The sequence below is a fragment of the Ochotona princeps genome, unplaced genomic scaffold, assembly GCF_030435755.1.
Source record: "Ochotona princeps isolate mOchPri1 unplaced genomic scaffold, mOchPri1.hap1 HAP1_SCAFFOLD_246, whole genome shotgun sequence".
NCBI classification, from domain to species: Eukaryota; Metazoa; Chordata; class Mammalia; order Lagomorpha; family Ochotonidae; genus Ochotona; species Ochotona princeps.
Genome location: NW_026700774.1, coordinates 44,052 through 66,091, shown reverse-complemented (window position 1 = coordinate 66,091; position 22,040 = coordinate 44,052). Strand labels below are relative to the sequence as shown.

Genomic DNA, 22,040 nt, shown 5'->3' with positions numbered 1-22,040 from the left:
CCTGGATTACACAGCGCAGCTCTCAGGAATCAGTCTTGTTTTAAAAGTGGAAGTGGTTCTCCCCATCCCGCAGGTGCCCTCCTAGCGCACGTGTGTCTGTCGGAGGCGAGGGTGGGATCCGGGGTTTTCTAGTTTCTTCCCGTCCTCGGCCCGCAGGGCTGCAGTTCTCAATGGAAAGTCTTGAACGTGAGCTCGGCCTTCTCCTGGAGTGAGCACTTCTTATTTGTTTGGGAAATATAGATCGCCTATTGTTTAGTTCACTCCCCAGGGCTAGGCCAGGATGGAGCAGGAAAGGAGAGGGCCGCGGAGGGCAGGGCTGTGGCATCGTGGGTGCAGTGGCCAGCTGTGATGAGGGGCAGGGCCGCGGAGGGCAGGGCTGTGGCATCGTGGGTGCAGTGGCCAGCTGTGATGAGGGGCAGGGCAGCGGAGGGCAGGGCTGTGGCATCGTGGGTGCAGTGGCCAGCTGTGATGAGGGGCAGGGCAGCGGAGGGCAGGGCTGTGGCATCGTGGGTGCAGTGGCCAGCTGTGATGCCGGCATCCCATGTGGGCTCCACGTTGAGTCCTGGCTGCTCTGTTTCTGATCCAGCAACCTGCCGATGCACCTGGGAAAGCAACAGCAGATGGTCCAAGTCCTTGGTCACCTGCAGCCACGTGGGAGACCTGGATAAAACTCCTGGGGGCTGGCTTCGATCTGTCCTAGCCCTGGGCATTGCAGACATCTGGGGAGTGGGCCAGCAGAAGGAAGATCTCTCTCTCTCTCTGCAACTCTGACTTTTAAAGTAAATAAAATATTTTTTCTTTTTAAGTTCTCTCTTAGCTCCAGGGTGGGGTGTATGTTTGGCACTGCGATTACCGCCCCTCTGGGGGTGCCACAGCCCGGATGCCTGACTGGCACTCCTGATGACAGTCCCCCACTGGCATGCTCTGGGAAGCAGCCCTCGGGGCACTGCCTTCTGTGACTCCAGGGACACTGCAGTTGCTGGAGCTGTGGCATGGCACTTGGGTTCCTCCGGGATGGTCCTCTGTCCCCCTGGGGACCCTGGGCGATGACTGGGGGTGCTCGTGGCATGGAGTAGGTGGAGGCCGAGGACACTGTGCCCAGGACGGCCCCGGTGGCCCGAAGTCAGGAAAGGCCGCAAGGTGCTGGTCAGTGGGCTTTGCCCGCCGCACTGACCTTGGTCCCCTTGGGAGGTGCTGGTCGGTGGGCTTTGAGGGACCCAGTGCCCCCTGTGTTGGGGGACTCCTCCTTCCCCGGCCTGGCAGGTTCTGCTTGGGTGGGACTAAGGGCAGGAGAAGTCCCCGGTAAACCTCCACTGGCCACCCAAGTGGCAGGGGGCACGAGTCGCAGAGAGCAGGCATACAGAGGGAGAAGTTGAGAAGGGAGTGACGGAGGCAATGGGTGAGGGGGCGGGGCACTCAGGGGCAGGGCGCTCCGGGACGGGGCACTCAGGGGGTGGGGCGCCCTGTGTGTGGGGATGCGGGGTAGAGGGAAGTCCCACAAGGCCAGAGGAGCAGAGCAGAAAGCAAGATGGAAGAGAGGTCTTGGCAGACACGTCGGGTGGCCACCACAGGCTGCCAGGGAACCAGCCGCTGAGGGTTCTGGATCCCCAAGTTCCCCCCGGGCACCTGCTTGTGGGAGAAGAAGGGGCGACCAAGAGGAGTGTGTAGGGGATGGGGCTGGCACTTGGCCCAGCAAGCTGAGCCGCAGGTGGCATTCCATCTGAGAACTGGCTGGGGTCCTGACTGGTGTGCCCACCAGAGCTTGCTTATGCACTTGCCACAAGTGCTTGGGGTCGCTTGTCACCCATGTGGGGGCCTCAAATGAGACTCCTGGATCCAGCCTGGCCCCGCTCCGGCTGTTGCAGCCGTTTGGGGAGTGAGCCAGTGGCTGGAAGATCTCTCTGTCTCTCTTTCTTTCTGTAACTCAGCCTTTCTAAGAAAAATAAATAAATCTTTAAAAAAACAAAGTTTGTTTGATACTCAGTTGTGGAGAGATGGAGAGACAGAAAGATCTTCCTTCTGCTGGTTCACTCCCCAAGTGGCTGTAACAGCCGGAGCTGAGCCAATCTGAAGCTGGGAACCAGGAACCTCTTCCGGGTCTCCCACGCGGGTGCAAGGTCCCAAGGCTTTGGGCCGTCCTCCACTGCTTTCCCAGGCCACAAGCAGGGAGCTGGATGGGAAGTGGAGCAGCTGGGATTAGAACTGCTGCCCAAATGGGATCCCAGCACATACAAGGTGAAGAGTTTAGCCATTGGGTTACCACGCCATGCCCAAGGCCAGACCTTTAGTACAGCTCCATGTAGCATGTCCAGCAGGGGGCTGTCAAGTGTGGAAGCTGGGAGGAGTGCAGATGGGCTGGCATTGCTCGAGTCACCAGCCGCAAGGACCCAATGCCAGGGCACAGAGTTGCTGGCACACTTTGAGGGTCGCCCAGGTAAACAGGGCTGTGAGACAGCTGGGAACTGGGGGTGCAGTGGGTGCCAGGAGTCCTGTGACAGTAGGGAGTCTGGGGGAGCTGGGTCAGGGAACAAGAAGGTGCCGCCAGCAGTACTGCCCAGGCACTGGGAGTGCAGGACCCCAGGAGCATCGCTCTGCAGTGGAGAGAGGTCAAGTTCAGTTGAGCGGTAGGGCTGCCCACCGGAGGGCTCAGGTGGACACGGGGCTGCCTGTGTAGACTTGGGGCTGCCTGGGTGGACGTGGGGCCACCCACCGGAGGGGCTCAGGTGGACACGGGGCTGGCTGTGTAGACTTGGGGCTGCCTGGGTGGACGTGGGGCCACCCACCGGAGGGGCTCAGGTGGACACGGGGCTGCCTGTGTAGACTTGGGGCTGCCTGGGTGGACGTGGGGCCGCCCACCGGAGGGGCTCAGGTGGACACGGGGCTGCCTGTGTAGACTTGGGGCTGCCTGGGTGGACGTGGGGCCGCCCACCGGAGGGGCTCAGGTGGACACGGGGCTGCCTGTGTTGACTTGGGGCTGCCTGGGTGAATGTGGGGCCACCCGCCGGAGGGCTCGGGTGGGCGTGGGGCCCCCAGGTGCCCTTGGAGGGATCCCAGGGTGAGGGCGCTCCACCCTGGCTGCCCTGCAGGCCTGCCGCGGAGCCAGGGCCACCCAAAGCGAACACACGGTCCCAGAGAACCTCCGATGTCACTCGCTCCTTAGCTCTGGCCCTCCAATCAAAACTGTCAGCTGGTGGGATTTTACAGCCCCCACCAGAGTGAGGCCAGCGTTGCTAAGAGGAGCTTGGGACAGGCTAGGGGTGTGGAGCAGCCGGTGTTGCCCAGGGTGCCCTGCCCGGGGTGCCCTGAGCGGTGTGCCCTGCCCGGGGTGCCCTGAGCAGGGTGCTGTGCCCGGGGTGCCCTGCCCGGGGCGCCTTGAGCATGCCCTGCCCGGGGTGCCCTGCACGGGGTGCCCTGAGTGGGGTGCTGTGCCCGGGGTGCCCTGCCCAGGGTGCCCTGAGCAGGGTGCTGTGCCCGGGGTGCCCTGCCCGGGGCACCTTGAGCATGCCCTGCCCGGGGTGCCCAGGGTGCCCTGAGTGGGGTGCTGTGCCCGGGGTGCCCTGAGTGGTGTGCCCTGAGCGGTGTGCCCTGCCCGGGGTGCCCTGAATGGTGTGCCCTGAGCAGTGTGCCCTGCCCGGGGTGCCCTGAGCAGTTCCTCCCTGTTTAGAGGGGAGAAGCTGGTCTCTCCGGAGGCCACGAATTGGTGGTCAGTAAACAGGCTGTGAGCCAATCAGAGGAAGAGTACAGAAAACTGCCCTGACTGTTCCCTTGTAGCCCCCAAGGATGACGCGGGGTCGTCTAAACATTGATGAGGCCTCTGGGCTGCAGGGGGGCAGGTGCCAGCTGCCTCAGGCACTGCAGGGCCAAGGTGGCGGTGAGTCAGCTGAGACCAGGAACCGGGGCTGGAGCGCAGTCCACGGGGCCGTTTTCTGTATTTCCTTTCCCGACATGGCTGGTTACTAGGCGATGGAGTATTTTCCTGTAAACACTTTGTCCCATCCTCTGTGCCTGGCACATTCATTCACCCCACTGCCTTCCCTCCCTCTGTGTCCTGCCCCCTCACTTAAACCCAGGAAAACCGCGCGGCTGATGTCCCCTGGGGGGGCCTCTGTCCTCAGGCTTCAAGGTCAAAGGCGCCACTGGTGGGTTCCAGATGCCAGTGCTGGCCATGGAAGCCAGCTGGCACCACCGGGCCCAGGCTGCTTGCCGTGCCTCCCTGCCTATCCCGGCCTGGGCCCGCTGGCACACGCAGCCAGCCACACGGCAGGTGTGTTTGGGAGCTCTGAGGGAGCTTCCAGTCCAGCAGCGTCCAGCCGACGAGGGGAGGTGGGAGGTGACAGGCGTGTCTCAGCCACTCTCCTTTTCATTGGCTGGTCAGAGGCTCCTGTCACCGCAGGCTAACGGGGTGCAGGGATAGGAGCCCCCCCACACACAAAAAGACTGCTGGGGTCCCAGCTGTGGGACAGGGCCGGAATGAGTACAGGGCAAGTTCAGGTTAAAAGTCAGGCACTTGGCCCTGGGCACACACCCTGCCAAGGCTGTGCACGTGTGACCCCACGCTGCAGGCTGGTCCTCGGGGGCCCTGTGTAACCTCACAGGGAAGGGGACTCGGACAGCCACGGCCACCTGCTGCCCTTGCAATGTCCGGCAGACAAGTTACACGGCATCTAGCCTGCACTGTCTGGAAGGCCTGGCCTCGCCCCCAAAGGCTGCCAGCTGGGACCAGCAGGTTCTAAGAAGAGTTTTTATTTAGTCAAATTTTGCATATAGTTGGTGTATAGACCATGGCTGGCTGATGTGCCGAACAGCTGCACCCGGCACTTGCCCCTGTTCCGCGGTGTGCGTCTGACTCCCCAGAAAGCTCTCCAGCCCTCGCCGTCGCTCGCTCCCCGCCCCACCCCCTAATGGTGGCTTTTTTCTTTGCTCATCTTCCATGGCGGCTGATGTGTTGTGCGTCATGTACACAGGGCTTCGGCTGTGCCTTTGTGGTGGTTGTTCGCTGATAGTGGTTGCTTTGGAGATTTTTTTTTTTAAGATTCATTGATTTTTATTGGAAAGGTGGATATACACAGAGGAGGAGAGACAGAGAGGAAGATCTGCCGTCCTATGGTTCACTCCCCAAGTGAGCGCAACGGCTGGAGCCGAGCCAATCCGAAGCCAGGAGCCAGCAGCCAGGAGCCAGGAGCCTCCTCCGGGTCTCCCATGGCAGGTGCAGGGTCCCAAAGCTTTGGGCTTTGGGCCATCCTCCACTGCTTTCCCAGGCCACAGGCAAGGAGCTGGATGGGAAGTGGAGCAATCGGGATTAGAACTGCTGCCCATATGAGATCCAGCTCTTGGAGGTAGAGGATTAGCCTGTTGAGCCGCGGTGCTTGACTGTCTCCAGTACCATTACATTCCCCCATCTCTTCTTGTGGCTCGCGGTTTTTACCTGGCCTGGAGAAGATGCTGTGGTGGTTTCCTTGCTGCTGCGGTGGCCAGCAGCTGAAATCTCGGTTTGTTTCAGTGGCTGTGTCTCCTCCCGTTCTCTGTCTTCCAGGAATCCCCCCTGACCCCTGGGGACAGCCAGGCTGCTGCCTTGTGCCACCCGAGCCTGTGTGGGTCAGGGGCGCCCCAGGACAGTGCAGGGGGGGGCACGCCCCTGTGCAAGGCCCCTGGCGTGGGGCAGCCTGCCTTCTGGAAGGTGTGCTCTGGCCGCAGTGCGGGACGTGGTTTCTCCCTGCGCCCTCGCGGGCTCTGCGGACCTTGGGGCGGAAGCGTTTCTCCGGTGGGGTCAGTCCCTGCAGGCCCCCACTGCCCCTGTGGCCCCCACTGCCCCCACTGCCCCCGTGCCTGGCGTGCACAGCCTGCAGACGCGCCAAGCAAGCACAGGCCGAACGTCGCCACCAGGCGGCGCCCGAGGCCCGGGCAGCCAGGCCGGCCCCGCGCGGCTCTGGCGACACCTCGCGGCGAGAATGGCAAGTGCGGCCGGCCACCAAGACGGGGCTCAGCAGGTGCCCTGGGCAGAGAGACCCCTGCCCTGCTGCCTCCAGGACACTGGGCAGAGACCCCCGCCATGCTGCCTTCAGGACACTGGGCAGAGACCCCCGCCCTGCTGCCTTCAGGACACTGGGCAGAGACCCCCGCCATGCTGCCTTCAGGACACTGGGCAGAGACCCCCGCCCTGCTGCCTTCAGGACACTGGGCAGAGAAACCCCTGTCCTGCTGCCTCCAGGACACTGGGCAGAGACCCCCGCCCTGCTGCCTTCAGGACACTGGGCAGAGAAACCCCTGTCCTGCTGCCTCCAGGACACTGGGCAGAGACCCCCGCCCTGCTGCCTTCAGGTCACTGAGCAGAGACCCCCGCCCTGCTGCCTCCAGGAAAGGCCACCCCACCCACTGACAGTTTAGAAAGTCAAGAGGAGGCAGATTTCTCCCGTTGTTTATTCTAGCAAAGGGCAGTGTGGCCTCACAGGCTAAAGCACCGCTTGGGAGGCCCGTGCGCCATGAGACAGTGTCACTTCCCCTCCAGCTCCCGGCTAGGGCGCCTGGGAAAGCAGCGGGGGCAGCTCAAGTCCTGGGCCCCTGCCATCCATCCACGTGGGAGACCCTGCTGGAGCTCCTGGCTCCTGGCTGCAGCCTGGCCCAGCCCCGGCTGGTGCAGGATTCATGGAGTAGGCCAGTGGATGAAATGTAGCTCACTCGCTCTCTCTCTCTACCCCCCTTCTGTCTCTCCCCCTTTCTGCTTTCCAAATCAACTTTCTAAAATTAAAGTTCTATCAAATGCTTATGAATGGGTTCTGACTGTGCTGTTTGGCCCTCGCCGTGCCTCAGGAGCCGGGCGGGGGCACGCACGTGTGCCCACAGGGCACCCCGCAGGCCTGCGTGTCTCCTTGCGTCTCAGGAGCAGAGAGTAGCTGCTTGCTCATTCAGAGTGAAGAGGCTGCCTCTCTGCATTTATCTGAAGCAGTTTTATATCATCTTCCACTTGCTTCTGATGTCAAGTGCATCCTTTTATCTTAAAAAAAAAAAGTTTGGTTATTTTCAAGGACGGTGTGTTGGGTCAGTTGACTAATCCGCTGTCTGCAGGTGCAGCATCCCATAGGGCCGCCAGTTTGAGTCCTGGCTGCTCCACTTCCCATCCAGCTCCCTGCCTGTGGCCTGGGAAAGCAGTGGAGGACGGCCCAGAGCCTTGGGACCCTGCACCCGCGTGGGAGATCCGGATGAGGCTCCTGGCTCCTGGTTTCAGATCAGCTCAGTTCCATTACAGCCACTCGGGGAGTGAACCAGTGGACAGAAGCTCTTTCTGTCTCTCTTCTGTAAATCTACCTTCCTGATTAAAACAAATCTTTTTTAAAAAAAAAATTACTTATTTTCCTTTCATTTGAAAGGTAGAGAATCAGGGAGCACAACGCCCCTCCACTGGTTCACTCCCCAAAAGGCCTGAACCAGCCAGAGTTCTCCATCCGGGCTCCCCACTGCCTCCCAGGGACCCAGACGGCAAGTGAAACAGGCAGGACTCGAACCAGGCACCCGTGACGCCCGAGTCAAATACCTGCTCCACGTGGAACACGCAAGCTGGCCCCGTGAAGGATGCAGGCACCTGCCGGCACGCCGCCCTGTGGGCCAGCAGCTCTCAGCAGCATTGGTGGTCTGTCGCTGCCCCTGTGCCTCGGCTGCCCCACGCGCCTCCCACTCAATGTCTCTCGCCTCTCTCTAGAACAGAGCATGCAGAATTCCGAGGGTGGATCGGACTCGCCCGCGTCCGTGGCTCTGCATCCCGCGGCGACCGCGCAGCCTGCGCCCGCCTCCCCGCAGGTAACAGCAGCCATCCCTGCTGAGCCGGCCACTCTGGGCGCCTACCCCGGGGCGCCGGGCACCCACACGCTCGCTGGCCACTTGCCGCAGACGGTCCCACAGAAAGTGCGCTGCCGGCCCGCCTGCCCTGGAGGCCCACTGACTGGCTTCCCGGAGCCCCTCCAGGGCACACAAAGGCCAGCAAGTAGCCTGGACTCCTAGGAGGCCGTAGAAGTACATTCTCTTTAAAAAAAAAAAAGTTTTGAATTTTTATTTATTTGAGAAATCAAGAAAGGTCTTCCATCCTGTGGTTCACTCCCCAAATGCCTACAGCAGCCAGGGTTGAGCCAGGTCGGGCAGCGCCAGGGGCTGCGTCCAGGTGTCCCACCTGGGTGGCAAGGGGCCCCGGCACCCGCTGCCTCCCGGGGAGCGCATGCGCTGTGTGCAGTGTGGGAGCTGGGGGTGTCAGCTGGCCACGTGCCTGTCCCCAAAGGAGAGAATCCTCCCCCTTTAAGGCCCTCACTGCCTGCGGATTCTGTGCCACGGACTGAGCAAAGCCAGAAGTAAAAGTTAAGATTCGAGGAGAAGTGATGTTGAGTGTGTGGAATGGACCGGAAGCTCCAGCAGGTGCATAGATGTACCGATGTACTCCAGGCACTCCGCTCACTCTGGAACGCGTGGTCGGTCAGCTCCTGGCACCTCCTCTCTGCCGGCAGGGCGGCCAGCAAGCTGGGGCCGGATTCATAGCCTCGCTCCCTTGAACCTGAGCCACAGGGGTGACCTCCCTCCCCTTGCTACATCCCCGTTGTTCCTCTGACCAGGCCCCTTGCACCAGCACCCCCTCGTGCCGGGGTGGACCCTGCCTTCCCATGCAAGTGGCCTCAGCCAGCAGGATCCCCTGGCTCGTCCTGGCTGTGGCCTCCGGGCAGCCCCCTGTCCATGGGACCCCGGCCCTACCCCATCCTGGACAGCTCACCTGACCAGAGAAGCAGAACTGTCCCACTGAGCCCAGTCTCCTGAGATTTCAGCTCCCACGGCCACATGGCCACCAGCACGGCATCCGTGCCCGAGTACAAACCCACAGTGGACTGCTCGGCCACGTAATTGAGGCAAAGTGGACATCAGACACAACCGGCCATTTGGAAGCAGGGTGATGGGTTTTTCACGTAGTCATATCATTGTACAGTCAGCCCCACTCTCTGGTTCCAGAACATTTTTGTCCCCCATGAGTGGTCATCCACAGCCTCTGGTTGACCACACGTCCACGTCCTGTCCCGTGGACGGCCCCGTTCTGGTCTCCTGTCAGCGCCTTGCCCGCCATGTGACCTTTCTGCGTCTGCGTCTCTCTCTGGAACCGTCTTGGGGGTGTCGGGGCCTGGTTCGTGCTCCTGGCTGCATCCTATCGCACGGGGTGGGTGGGCCGCTCTGTGCCTGTCGCTTCACCCCACCATCGTGTCTGTGTGCCTGGCGGGGCGCTCGCGAGGGCTGGGTCCCCGTGGGTCTGCAGTCCTTTGCTTTGGACGGTGGGTGGGTCACCATGTTGGCCAAGCGTTCTCTCATCCTGTAGTAACATGCCCTGGACACTGGAGGGCGGTGCACCCTCACGCACCACCTTCCCACAGTTCTGTCACTGCTCCCGGGGTCCCAAGGCCACCTTGCCAGGGTCACTCAGTGGCCACCCAGATGCAGGCGACCTGGGTTCGAGCCCTGGCTCCTGGACTTGGATGCCCCTCCCACACCCCCACCCAGAGGCCACAAGACATGTCCAGGGCCATTGAAGGCACGTGGTACTGTCGTGCCACAGGGCCCCTCAGGCAAGGGACGGCAGCACCCCCTCGCTGCCACTGCAGGCTCCACGCAGCACTGCTGCTTGGGCGCTGGTGGACATGGCTCTGTGTGTGTGCATGCGTGTGCATGGGGTACGGCAGGGCTGTCGCTGTGCCTGCAGCCCTCCTGCCAGCTTCTCCCGCAGCAGGGGCTGGCCCCGGGGCAGCGGGCGGGGGGGAGTCTGACGCCAGGCCTCCCCCTGCCTTACAGAGGGTGCTGGTGCAAGCGGCTGGCCCCGCCCCCAAAGTGGCCCAGACGCAGCCCATCTCCCTCCCCAGGGTCCAGCAGGTGTCACAACAGGTAAGCTCATGGGTGCACCCACCCACCCACACACACACTCCACACACACCCAGAAGCTTCTGGAAGCTCTGACAGTTCCCACCAAGCCCTGGGAAGACAAACAAGCCCCCAGTGTGTGTGGGGGCAGCACAGGTGGGAAGAGGGCAGCGGGATTTCCCTGGCAGGAACAACACCCACTCCCCAGCCCCAATCCCTGGGCAGCAAGAGGAATGCGTGATCAAGGAGCCGCCTGCTGTGAGCTAACTGCCCTGCAGGAAAGTTCTAGAAGCACACAGGACCCAGGCCATCCCCGGGGGTGTCCCAGAGCGAGCTTCAAGCTTTGCCTGGAGCTGGCCATACAGGGTCTGTCTTGGGTTCATGGGTCAGGCAGCCTCTGGCACGACCCCTAATCTGCCAACACGGCTCCAGGGAGGCGTGGACAAGGCTGGGTGCCAACAAAGACAGGTGCGCGCAGTCAGACTGGACAGGTACCCTCTCTCTCCCAGGGGCCCCTGCTCCAGGAAGGCCCGTGTCCCCGGGTTATACATTTAAAGAGTTATCTATTTGCAAGAGAGACAGGCAGATCTTCTGTCTGCTGGTTCAACTCCCCAAATGACCTCAGTAGACAGGGCTGGGTGAATTAAGCAGGAGCCAGGAGCTCCGTCCGGGTCTCCCCCGTGGGATGCAGGCGGCTCAGGTGGCGGCTCAACGCACCATGCCACAACAGGACGGGTGGCGGCGGGCCTGCCTTGGCCTGCTGGACCCTTTGCTCACACCTGCGGCCAGTCCCCCGCGTGCTCATCAGCTGCGGCCCCTCTGGTCCCGCCCCTGCTCCCCTCAGGACATGCCAGGGCGGTGGCCCCCACAGTCAGGTGCAGCCGCAGTGGACGGGGGGGGCAGCAGCCTGTGCATGGACGTCCTCCGCCAGTGTCTCTGCCGAGGTGCGCGCAGGCCGCCCCCAGGGTTATCGAGGACACGGAGTGGCAGGATGGACGAGGGAGCGCACCTGCAGCTGAGACCCGGAGCCGCCGTGTCATTGCAGGTCCAGCCGGTCCAGCAGGTGTACCCCATGCAGGTGCACTACGTGGAAGGGGGTGATGCCGTCTACACCAACGGGGCCCTGTACGTGAGTTGTCAATGCCTCCTCCGTCCACCTGCCGGGCCGCCTTGGCCAAGGACCCCTGACCTCTCTCTTTCTCCCCCTGACAGTCGCACTGCCTATGCCTACAACCCGGAGCCTCAGCTCTATGCCCCGAGCAGCGCCGCGTCCTACTTCGAGGCCCCCAGTGGCGCGCAGGTGACTGTGGCCTCCTCCCCGCCCGCCTTGCCCCCTCACAGCATGGTGGGCCTCACCATGGACGTCGGGGGCAGCCCCATCGTCTCCAGCGCAGGAGCCTACCTCATCCACGGGGGCATGGATGGCGCCAGGCACTCGCTGGCTCACACGGCCCGCTCCTCGCCAGCCACGGTAGGTGCCAGGCTCTAGGGGTGCGCAGGGTGGGCCGTGAGGAGCCTGTAGCCTGGGGAGTAGGGGGAGTGGCCGTGACTGCCACACCCCCACGCCTGGTAGTCACCAGCCTGCTTCCAGATTGTTCTTCTGTGTTGTGATCACGGGAGACATCGGGGTACCTGGAGGGTTTGGACACAGGTGGTCCCTCTCCACGACCCCTCACGCCCTTCCCAGCACCCCTCAGTTCGGTGTGTGTCTTCTGTGAATCATCAGACGGAAGATCTTCCTCTCTGTCTCTCCTCCTCTCTGTATATCTGACTTTCCAATAAAAATAACTTAAAACATAACACTGCATTTTATCTTTGCAGGCCATTTTTTTTAAGATTTATTTATTTTTGTTACAAAGTCAGATATACAGAGGGGAGGACAGACAGAGAGGAAGATCTTCCGTCTGATGATTCACTCCCCAAGTGGCCACAAGGCCGGAGCTGATCCGAAGCCAGGAGCCAGGAGTTTCTTCCAGGTCTCCCACGTGGGTGCAGGGTCCCAAGGCTTTGGACCATCCTCAACTGCTTTCCCAGGCCACAAGCAGGGAGCTGGATGGGCCGCTGGGATTAGAACTGGCGCCCATACACTTGCCAGCCCCTTGCAAGGCAAGGACTTCAGCCTGCTAGGCTACTGGGCTGGACCCGCAGGCTTTTTTTTTTTTTTTTTTTTTTTTTTTTTGCTCTCACTCGCGTCTCTCTCTGCCCAGTTGCAGTGGCTACTGGATAACTATGAGACAGCGGAAGGCGTGAGCCTGCCCCGAAGCTCCCTCTACAACCACTACCTCCGGCACTGCCAGGAACACAAGCTTGACCCGGTCAATGCCGCGTCCTTCGGCAAGCTCATCCGCTCCGTGTTCATGGGCCTGCGCACGCGGCGCCTGGGGACCAGGTGGGTGAGCTGGGGGACCCCCCTGCACCCGCCTTCCCTTCCTTCCTTTCTGGAAGCCATGGGGCCACTGCCTCCCTCTCCTCCTCCTGTGCGTCCTCCAGGCGTGGCCGGTGACCTCAGAGCCACTCGGAGAGAGCGGCCACCTTGGCCGTGGCTCTGTCCTCTGCATTCAAAGCCGGTGACGGTGGTGGTGGCGGGGGAAGGAGGTTTGGAAATTTCCGTAATCAGGTTTTTTAAAAATGTAGTCCTTGGCATAATCCCAGGGTTTTGGTTTAACGTTTATTTTATCTATTTGAAAGGCGCACCGATGGAGAAAGAGAAGGAGGCAGATCCTCTATTCACTGGCTCAAACCCCAGTGACCCCAACATCCAGGGGAGGGAGGAAGTGAAGCCAGGAGCTAGGAGCTCCATTGGGTCTCCCATGTGGGTGGCCGGGACCCCAGCACCCGGGCCATCTTCCACCTCCCTGCCAAGTGCGTCAGCAGGGAGTCGAGTCGGAAGCAGAGCAGCCGGGACTCGAACCAGTGCTCTGACAAGGGGATGCAGACCGTGGCTGAGCCCACTGCACCACAGGGCCAGCCCCTGGGGTCTACAGACTCTTGGTGCCTTGAGCTCTGCCTGCTCCCCTCAGCTGTGTGGCCAGCAGCCGCCAAGGGACAGGCCTGCGTCTGCAGTGCCCCCCTGCACACTCAAAGCTGGAGGCCCTGGGCTGGCAGCAGGGTGTGCTCACCGTGGCACCGACCTGGAGCCAACCAGGCTCCAGTGACTGGCTGTGCAGTAGAACAGAAGTGGAGCGGAAGTAGGGGGTGGGAACGGAAGTGGAGGTGCTCCTGTGGGAAGCTGCAAACACCATGGCCATGGGGGCAAAAAAACAGGGTCCTCCATGCCCTATGGAGAGGACATTCCAGGGGGTATAGGTCACCCAGCCTCCGTGTCTGGGGTGATTAAGGCCCACTGCCCTGCTGCCCAGGGCTTGGCACCAGCCGGGCGCCACCTGCTCTCAGAGGGCCCAGTGCGCTCCCCTGTGGCCAGCTTGTGAACTGCACGGCCCCAGCAGCCACTGGGCTAGACAAAGGCAGAGGCCTTCCCTAAGGTTTCCCCAGGGTCATGAAGTGATGGAAGTGTTGCAGGAGGCGTTAACACCACCAGGAGGCCGCCTAGGCTGGCTTCTCACCGCAGGAGCTGTCAGCGCCTTGACGGAGCTACCGCAGTGGAAGTGTTAAATCCCCCATCAGCATTGGTCCCTGCGTCTAGCAGGAGCAGAGTGGCCAGAGAGAGGTGCCAGCGGAAGCACGTCCCCCTGGCCCGAGGACATGTCCCTCAGCAGGGGCTGGGTGGAAGCTGACACTGGGCTGCTGGCTTTCCAGGGGCAATTCCAAGTATCATTATTACGGTATCCGGCTGAAGCCAGACTCGCCCCTGAACCGGCTGCAGGAGGATACCCAGTACATGGCCATGCGGCAACAGCCCACACACCAGAAACCCAGGTGGGTGGCCTGCCAAGGCTGAGGAAAGGTGACAGTGGGGAGAGGGGTGTGTACAGGAGCCTCCCCACCCGGCGCTCCGCAGTTCAGATCCCTGTCCATCGCTCGGTGGCCTGTATCCAGAATCACAGTCCCTCCACGCCGCAGAGCAATGAGGGCTGCCACGTTATGGTCCCTGGCAGGTCACATTTCTCAAGTCACAGTGCCTAGTGATGTCACAGCTGTCTGTGTAAGTGCCCGGGGACGTTCCCACAGGGAAACACCTGAGGACAGAGCTCTCCGGATACAACCCCTCCACGAGCAGCACACAGCATGCAGGTGGATGCAGGGCTGGTGGATGGAAGAGTGAGTGAATGGGCGGATGGGTACATGGATGGATGGGTGGATGGCTGGCTGGCTGGATGGATGGATGGGGTGGGTGGTGGATGGATGGCTGGCTGGCTGGATGGGGTGGGTGAGTGGATGGATGGATGGATGGATGGGTGGGTGGATGGATGGATGGATGGATGGGTGGGTGGATGGATGGATGGTTGGATGGATGGATGGGTGGGTGGGTGAGTGGGTGGATGGATGGATGGATGGATGGCTGGATGGATGGATGGGGTGGGTGGTGGATGGATGGATGGCTGGCTGGATGGGGTGGGTGAGTGGATGGATGGATGGATGGATGGATGGGCAGCTGGGTAATTGGCTGGTTGGATGGGGTGGCTGGCTGGCTGGCTGGGATGGATGGGCGGCTGGGTGGATGGATGGATGGATGGGGTGGGAGGTAGATGGATGGATGGGGTGGGTGATGGATGGATGAGTGGATAGATGGATGGGCGGCTGGGTGGATGGATGGATGGATGGGTGGGGTGGTGGATGGATGGATGGGTGGGGTGGATGGTTGGATGGTTGGATGGTTGGATGGATGGATGGGTGGGTGGGTGAGTGGGTGGATGGATGGATGGATGGGTGGGGTGGTGGATGGATGGATGGGTGGGTGAGAGGGTGGATGGATGGATGGATGGATGGTGGATGGATGGATGGGTGGGGTGGATGGATGGATGGTTGGATGGATGGATGGGTGGGTGGGTGAGTGGGTGGATGGATGGATGGGTGGGTGAGTGGAAGCACTGATGGTAGGTGGGTGGTGAGAGGTAAGCCCAGGACGGCGCTGAGCCTCTCCAAGCAAGGACATGCTGACACCTGCTACAGCAGGGATGAACTCTAAGACGTGAGCCAAACACAAAAGGACAAATGCTGCAGGACCCGCCAGGGGGCTTCCAGGGACAGGAGCTGTGGGCAGTTCACAGGGACAGATGGGAACGTCCAGAGGGGGACAGTGGTGGCAGTTCTGTGCCCTGAGGCACGTGCTTTCTTAACGTGGTGGTGATGGCCCCTCCCGAGGCATGTGTATTGGGGTACAGCTGAGGAAAAATGACACACACCCCAAGTAGAAGCCTACCCAGCCCCCTGGTCTCAGGGTACCCCAGGAGCCACTGTGCGAGCCTCAGTCCATACTGGGTGCCCCCACCCAGGTATCGACCCGCCCAGAAGACAGACAGCCTGGGGGACAGCAGCTCTCACAGCAGCCTACACAGCACGCCCGAGCAGGCCACGGCCGCCCACAGCCAGCACCACCAGCAGTACATAGGTGAGTCGTGTGGCCCTGCCCCAGCGAGCGTGCAGGGCCATGCCACCCTCGGGCACTCATGCCTGGGCAGTCGCACAGGGGGGTGAGCAATGCTTGGGATGCCACATTGGAGCACCTAGGTGTGTGCGTGTCCTGGCCTCACCTCCAGTTGCAGCTCTGTGGGAATGCAGAGCAGTGATGGACGGCTCCAGTACCTGGGTCCCTGTGTCCACGTGAGAGACCAGGATGGAGCTCTGGGCTCCTGGCTTCCCAGCCCTGGCTGCTGTGGCCATTGAGGGACAAACTCAACAGATGGAAGATCTATCTCGCCTCTCTGTCCATCTGTCTCTGCTTTTCAAGTGTAAGGAAGTGATTCTGCTACAAATAGGAAGAAAGTTCTAGATAAGCCATCTTTCTGAGACTTAACAATATGCCTGCGCCAGCAGGGGAAGCATGTGGAATCCAGCCCCTATCCTGGGCTTTCCCTCTGGTGTCCAGAGCCAGGAGGGCACTCCCGGGTCCTGGCACAAGGCAGCCAGCTGCATCTTAGTCGGCATGTGCCTGGTCCCTCTGGGGGACCTTGCGACACTGGGTGGCTTCCATGTCATTTTGTCAATTGCTGAGCCTGGCAGAGCCACGTCCCCCACCCCATCTTCCCACTGCCAGTCCTGTCCTGGCAACTGGGCCAGCTCCAGGGTCCCGCACGGAGCCGTAACGCTGCCCAGTCAGGACGCGGGAGCTCCATCCGGGTCTCGCACGTGGACACAGGGGCCCAAGGACCTGAGCCATCGCTTGCCACCTCCCAAGGCGCGTGTCAGCAAGGAACTAGCGTCAGAATGGAGCCAGCAGGAGTGGGGCGCAGGCGCCGTAATGACGGGGCAGGCAGGTGGCCCGGCCCGAGCCCCGTTCCCGATTGTACACGCTCCTCCCACAGATGTCTCCCATGTCTTCCCTGAATTCCCAGTGCCCGACCTGGGCAGCGCCCTGCTACAGGAGAGCATCACGCTGCGCGACGTCAAGGCCCTACAGCTGGCCTACCGGCGGCACTGCGAGGTGAGCATCCCGGGCTCCCCGCACCTGCCACCACCTCACCCTTCCCCTGGGACCTCAAAGGCCCAGCTGTCGCCCCCGCTGTCCGTCCATCCGGATGACCGATGTTCTTGTCACCAGGCGACCCTGGACGTGGTCATCAACCTACAGTTTCACTACATTGAAAAGCTGTGGCTTGCCTTCTGGAATTCCAAGGGCCCCGCCAGCGACGGCCCCGCCTCACTGCCTGCCAGGTGACCAGCCGCCCTCACCCCATTGCAGCCCCCGCATGCAGATGCTGTGTCCCGGGAGCCACCTGCTCGCCCGTGTGGCGTCAGGCTTCCCAGAGCTGCCTCTGTCAATGCGGAGGGTCTCAGAAGTGCCCCGTTTAATCACAGGTCCCAGCAGTGACACACGCGGCCACGGCTGGGGAAGGGGCGGACAGGTGCACTCACGCTCACGTGTGTGTCAGAGCTAACTGTCCCTTGGGGCCGCGAGTCCCGTGGCCTGGCCAGGCTGACCGGCCCCCCTCCACCCGCAGCGACGAGGAGCCCGAGGGCGCCACACTCTCCAAGGACAAGCTGGTCTCCCTGTGCAAGTGCGACCCCATCCTCAGGTGGATGCGGAGCTGTGACCACATCCTCTACCAGGCCCTGGTGGAGATCCTCATTCCAGACGTGCTGAGGCCCGTCCCCAGTGAGTGCGCCCGGCGCCAAGCCACGCCCCGGCCACGCCCCCGACCCTGACCGTGTCCTGCAGGGTGGCCCCAGCAAGGATGTGGACCATGCCAAGCCGCGCCCTGGCCACGCCCTAGCCACGCCCCTGCTCCTGACTGTGTCTCAGAGATTTAGAGAGAGAAGGAAAGAGAAAGAGCTTCCGTCCACTGGTTCACTCCCCCAAGTGGCCACAGCAGCCGGAGCTGAGCCGATCCAAAACCTGGAGCCTCTTCTGGGTCTCCCATGTGGGTGCAGGGTCCCAAAGCTGTGGGCCATCCTTGACTGCTTTCCCAGGCCAGAAGCAGGGAGCTGGATGGGAACTGGAGAAGCCGGGATATGAACCGGTACCCATATGGGATCCTGGCACCTGAAGGTGGAGGATTAGCCAGTTGCGCCACCCTGGAAGGTTCCTTGGAGGGCACGCAGGGTGATGGCCTGGTCACAGCTCTGAAGTCACTGCTGGCATCCTGGTGTCGAGGTTGGCACCTGCCGTTCACTCCCCACCCCAGAAACACTGGGGGACATCGCGTGACATCCACTCTTGTCTAGGGGCATGGCTGCAGCCTATTAGGGAAGGGGGCCAACTTGGAACCATCAGCAGGGCCCATGGCTCGCCCTTCCCAGGCCATATCCCCAGCCTTTCCTGCTGTGTGCCAGGGACCCTGCACCGTGGGGTGCCACATGACAGTCAGGTCTTGGTGCCCTTGTGTCCTGTGGTGGCCCCAGGCACGCCGGGCAAGCATGTTTGGCTGTGCCCCTGGAAGGCTGTGCCCCTGGAGAAGGAGCCCTCAGGCCAGGGCTGGTTCTGGTGGGCGCTGTCCTGGCGGCCCTGGCTGCCTCTCCGGCCGCGGCTGCCGGTCACTGCCCTGGCCGTGGTGAACGCCGCGGTGCGTGTTTCTCCCAGGTACCCTGACTCAAGCCATCCGCAATTTTGCCAAGAGCTTGGAGGGCTGGCTCACCAATGCCATGAGCGACTTTCCCCAACGCGTCATCCAAACCAAGGTGATGCAACTGGGGTGGGGTGGACCAGGGAAGGGGCAGGGGATCCAGGAGGGTGATGGAGAGGGGAGCAGGTGGCAGGCAGTGGCCAAAGGTGTCACGCTTTGCGGCCAATGCATAGCAGACGGATTCTCATGGACCGGAAATGCCACCTGCTTACTAAGCTCTCCCTAGCCTCGCGTCAGAACATCAGATGTGGACATGTGCCTGTGTGTGAGCCTGCCATCTGTGTGGGCATCTTTTCAAAGATTTATTTATTTATTTGAATGGCAGGGCAGGCCAGAGGCAAAAAAAAGGCCCGGTGCCTGAGCTCCTTCTGGGTCTCCCACAAGGGCAGAACAATGCAAACACTCGGGCCGTCCTTTCGTTTTGTTGTGTTTTCTTTAAGATTTATCCATTTTTATTGGAAAAGCAGATATACAGAGAGAAGGAGAGACAGAAAGATCTTCCATCTACTGGTTCACTCCCTAAGTGGCTTCAATGGCTGGAGCTGAGCCGATCTGAAGCCAGGAGCCAGGAGCCTCTTCTGGGTCCCACGCGGGTGCAGGGTCCCAAGGCTTTGGGCCGTCCTCCACTGCTTTCCCAGGCCACAAGCAGGGAGCTGGATGGGAAGTGGAGCAGCCGGGACTTGAACTAGCACCCATATGGGATCCCAGTGCTTGAAGGTGGAGGGTTAGCTGAGTGAGCCGTTGTGTTGGCTTTCCTACATTTATTTCTTTGACTAGCAGCAGGAGGGCAGATAGCAACACAAGGAAAGTTGCCATTCGTTGATTGCATGGATGCCCACCACAGCGGAGGGTGGGCCACGCCAATCTGGGTTTCTCACGTGGGTGGCAGGGGTCCAGCTACTGGAGCAGGAACTCCCCACAGCCTCCCCTGCTGCCCCGCCGCCCCAGGGTGCTGCCGGATTCTCAGGTACCAGCTCAGATGCCAGCCCAGTCTTGCAGCTCCAGAGAGCAGCCCTTCGCTGCTGAAGGAAGGTGCCTGAGGTCGGGGCTGCGCTTGGGCACAGTGTGTTTAGCGTCCACCTGCTGCGCCAGCGTCGGACTGGGCACCGCCTCCAGCTCCCTGCTAATGGCTGGGGAGAGCAGCGGAGGATGGCCCAGCCCTGGCTCATTGTAGCCCTCTAGGAAAAAGCCAGAGGACGGGAGAGCTCTCTCTAGTTATATCTTATCTATCTGTGTCACCCTGCCTTTCCAACAAACACATTTTAGAAAATAAAAGCGAACAAGCCTGTGTGAGGGCGCAGTCCTGGAGGATCAGGCAGGCGCTGGGAGGCGCTCCTCGCCCACGTCCACGCAGACACTGCGTGCGCCCTCGCCTTGCTCCAGGGCCGCGGGATCCGCGCCCCCAAAAAGGAGTGGCCTCGGTTCTGGTCCCAGGAACGTAGGCGGGGGACACACGCTCCGCTTCTGGCCGCATTGTCTGGCGCCGGAGAGGCCCGCCCACCCGTTCCCGGTACACCAAATTGAGCCCGGTGTCCCGCGTTGCAGGTGGGCGTGGTGAGCGCCTTCGCGCAGACCCTGCGGCGCTACACGTCCCTCAACCACCTGGCGCAGGCGGCGCGCGCCGTGCTGCAGAACACGGCGCAGATCAACCAGATGCTCAGCGACCTCAACCGCGTGGACTTCGCCAACGTGCAGGTGACTCCCCGGGCGCAAAGCCGCAAGGCCTGCGGGGTCCATGGCTGTGGGCCGCGGGAGGGCGGGAGGGCGGGAGGCAGGTGCATGTAGGTGACATGCTCCCCAGGGGCCTCGCTTCCTGCGTCCTGCCCTGGGCGCTCACTCACCACGCACCCCTGGCTCCGCGCACAGGAGCAAGCGTCCTGGGTGTGCCAGTGCGAGGAGGGCGTGGTGCAGCGGCTGGAGCAGGACTTCAAGGTGACGCTACAGCAGCAGAGCTCGCTGGATCAGTGGGCCGCCTGGCTGGACGGTGTGGTCACCCAGGTGCTCAGGCAGCATGCCGGCAGCCCCAGCTTCCCCAAGGCCGCCCGGCAGTTCCTGCTCAAGTGGTCCTTTTACAGGTGTGTTCCGTTGGGGGGCAGAAGCCGCCAGATGGGGCAGGGGGCTCCTCGGAACCCTTGACCCCTGCTCCCTGCTCATGTGTGCCCTGGGAAGCAGTTGAGATGTCCCAAGTGCTGAAAGACCCGAATGGAGCTCCTGACCCCTGCTCCCAGGCAGGAGAGCGCTCTGTCTCTTCCTTTCCAGTAATTTTTTTTTTTTTTATTTAAAAAAAAAGTCTGTTGATCCCCTTAGGCTCGGCAGACCTTCCAGTGCGCTCCTCCCTGGCCATGTCCCAGCCTGGCCTCGCTGCCCCAGGACTTCTGCACCTGTCCCCGGCACAGCGGAATGTCCCTCCCCACACGGCCGTAGGCTGTCATGCAGAGCTGCCTGGCCTGGGTCTGCACCTGTCACCACGTGCCGTGACCAGGCCACGTGACTGTCCATGTACTTGTCCACTCGTCCTGTCCCCTAAGCGCTGCCAGGGTGAGCCAGCGGAGGGCCCGGCAGACGGTGGCCACCTGGCATGGCATGGGATGGGCATGAATGCCCCCCTGGGGGTGGGAATGTTGGTGTGCTGTGGCTGCCCACCTCCCCAGAGTCCCCGGCCTGTGTTGCCTCCCCTGCACCCCTGCAGCTCCATGGTGATCCGGGACCTGACCCTGCGAAGCGCCGCCAGTTTTGGCTCCTTCCACCTCATCCGGCTGCTCTACGACGAGTACATGTTCTACCTGGTGGAGCACCGCGTGGCGCAGGCCACAGGCGAGACGCCCATCGCCGTCATGGGCGAGGTGAGGCCCTCCCCCTGCAACGCACCGTTTCACAATGGCAGGTGGCCCATTTCACAACACGGATACGCTGTGTGGTTCTAGAACATTCCATCACTTCAAAAGGGAAGCCCCCCTGGCGACCACAAATTCCCCCCTTCCCGTGACTGTGGGCCCGTCTGTTCTGGCCATTTCCCGTCGGGGTCGAGGGGAGTCGCACACCTCCCGCATGGGGCATGACGTCTTCAGGATCACTGCATGGCCCAGCTGTGCCACATCCCTTAAACCTCACACGGCGTGGCGTGGCCTCACCGCTGGCTGCCAGGGCTGCCAGGAGTGTCTGCAACATGGCCTTCTCTTCCTACATCCGTTTCTGGCTCCTGCGCTGTCCTTGGGGGTCAGGAGTAGCTTCCAGACCTCGTGTCTGGGGCTCAGCTGTTGCTGGAGCTCACACTGGCCATGGAACCTTCTAGAATCTGTGGGAAGGGTGTGTGTGCGGGACCTAGCACTGGTTGGCCATGCCCTGCTGGCCATGCCCTGGCCCAGTGCCCCAGCTGCTGTCCCCTGGGCCAGCAGGTGCCATGAGGGGCACCCCTGACCCCTGACTCCTGACCCCACCTTCCTCTCACAGTTCAACGATCTTGCCTCCCTGTCGTTGACGCTGCTGGACAAAGGTAGGTGTGCGTGAGGCCCTCCGAGGGGACACCCGCAATGCCCACTCCACCCTGGCCCATCCGCCCCGTCCCTCACCCAGCACAAGCCAGTCAGGGAAGTTCCCGGGGATAAAGTGGGGGCTGGAAGGGCAAAGACATGGTCAGGCCTGGGTAGCCAGGGCCAGGGGCTGACCAGGCCACGCGGGCCAAGGTGCCCACGCGCCTTGGCCGCGTCCTGATGGTCCGCTCCCCACCCCCACGTCCTGTCCCACAGACGACATGAGCAACGAGCGCAGCAGTGAGGTGGACGGAGATGCCTGCGGCCTGGGCGAGCCCCTCGTGAAACGGGAGCGCAGTGACCCAAGCCATCCCCTACAGGGCATCTAGCAGGACCGCGGGCGCCTTCGGCGGCCTTCCGGAACTGGCGCCCGTCCGCCCTGTGAGCTTGGACTCCACCGGCCCTGCTGCCCGCCCGCCCGCCGAGCACCTCCTGGGTGACGCCACGTCTCCCCTGA

The 22,040-nt window shown here is 62.0% G+C and overlaps 1 protein-coding gene across 6 annotated transcripts in view; it reads left to right on the top strand.

Moving 5' to 3' along the window:
- Window positions 1-22,040, top strand: part of LOC131477911 (DNA-binding protein RFX2) — a 48,254-nt gene that overhangs the window by 25,370 nt on the left and 844 nt on the right. For 2 of the 6 annotated variants that reach the window (XM_058659900.1, XM_058659898.1), the window contains exons 2-16: window positions 7,699-7,791; window positions 9,808-9,897; window positions 10,919-10,998; window positions 11,086-11,344; window positions 12,081-12,262; window positions 13,630-13,749; window positions 15,267-15,382; window positions 16,296-16,414; window positions 16,532-16,644; window positions 16,932-17,086; window positions 18,011-18,108; window positions 19,599-19,748; window positions 19,920-20,128; window positions 20,743-20,896; window positions 21,504-21,546. In XM_058659900.1, coding sequence (XP_058515883.1) covers window positions 7,702-7,791; window positions 9,808-9,897; window positions 10,919-10,998; window positions 11,086-11,344; window positions 12,081-12,262; window positions 13,630-13,749; window positions 15,267-15,382; window positions 16,296-16,414; window positions 16,532-16,644; window positions 16,932-17,086; window positions 18,011-18,108; window positions 19,599-19,748; window positions 19,920-20,128; window positions 20,743-20,896; window positions 21,504-21,546 — 1,978 coding nt within the window. In that variant the 5' untranslated portion in view covers window positions 7,699-7,701. Of the gene's footprint in view, window positions 1-7,693; window positions 7,792-9,807; window positions 9,898-10,918; window positions 10,999-11,085; window positions 11,345-12,080; window positions 12,263-13,629; window positions 13,750-15,266; window positions 15,383-16,295; window positions 16,415-16,531; window positions 16,645-16,931; window positions 17,087-18,010; window positions 18,109-19,598; window positions 19,749-19,919; window positions 20,129-20,742; window positions 20,897-21,503; window positions 21,547-21,799; window positions 21,997-22,040 lie in introns of those variants that run through there. The other 4 variants (XM_058659899.1, XM_058659897.1, XM_058659901.1 and 1 more) reach the window with 3 other exon arrangements.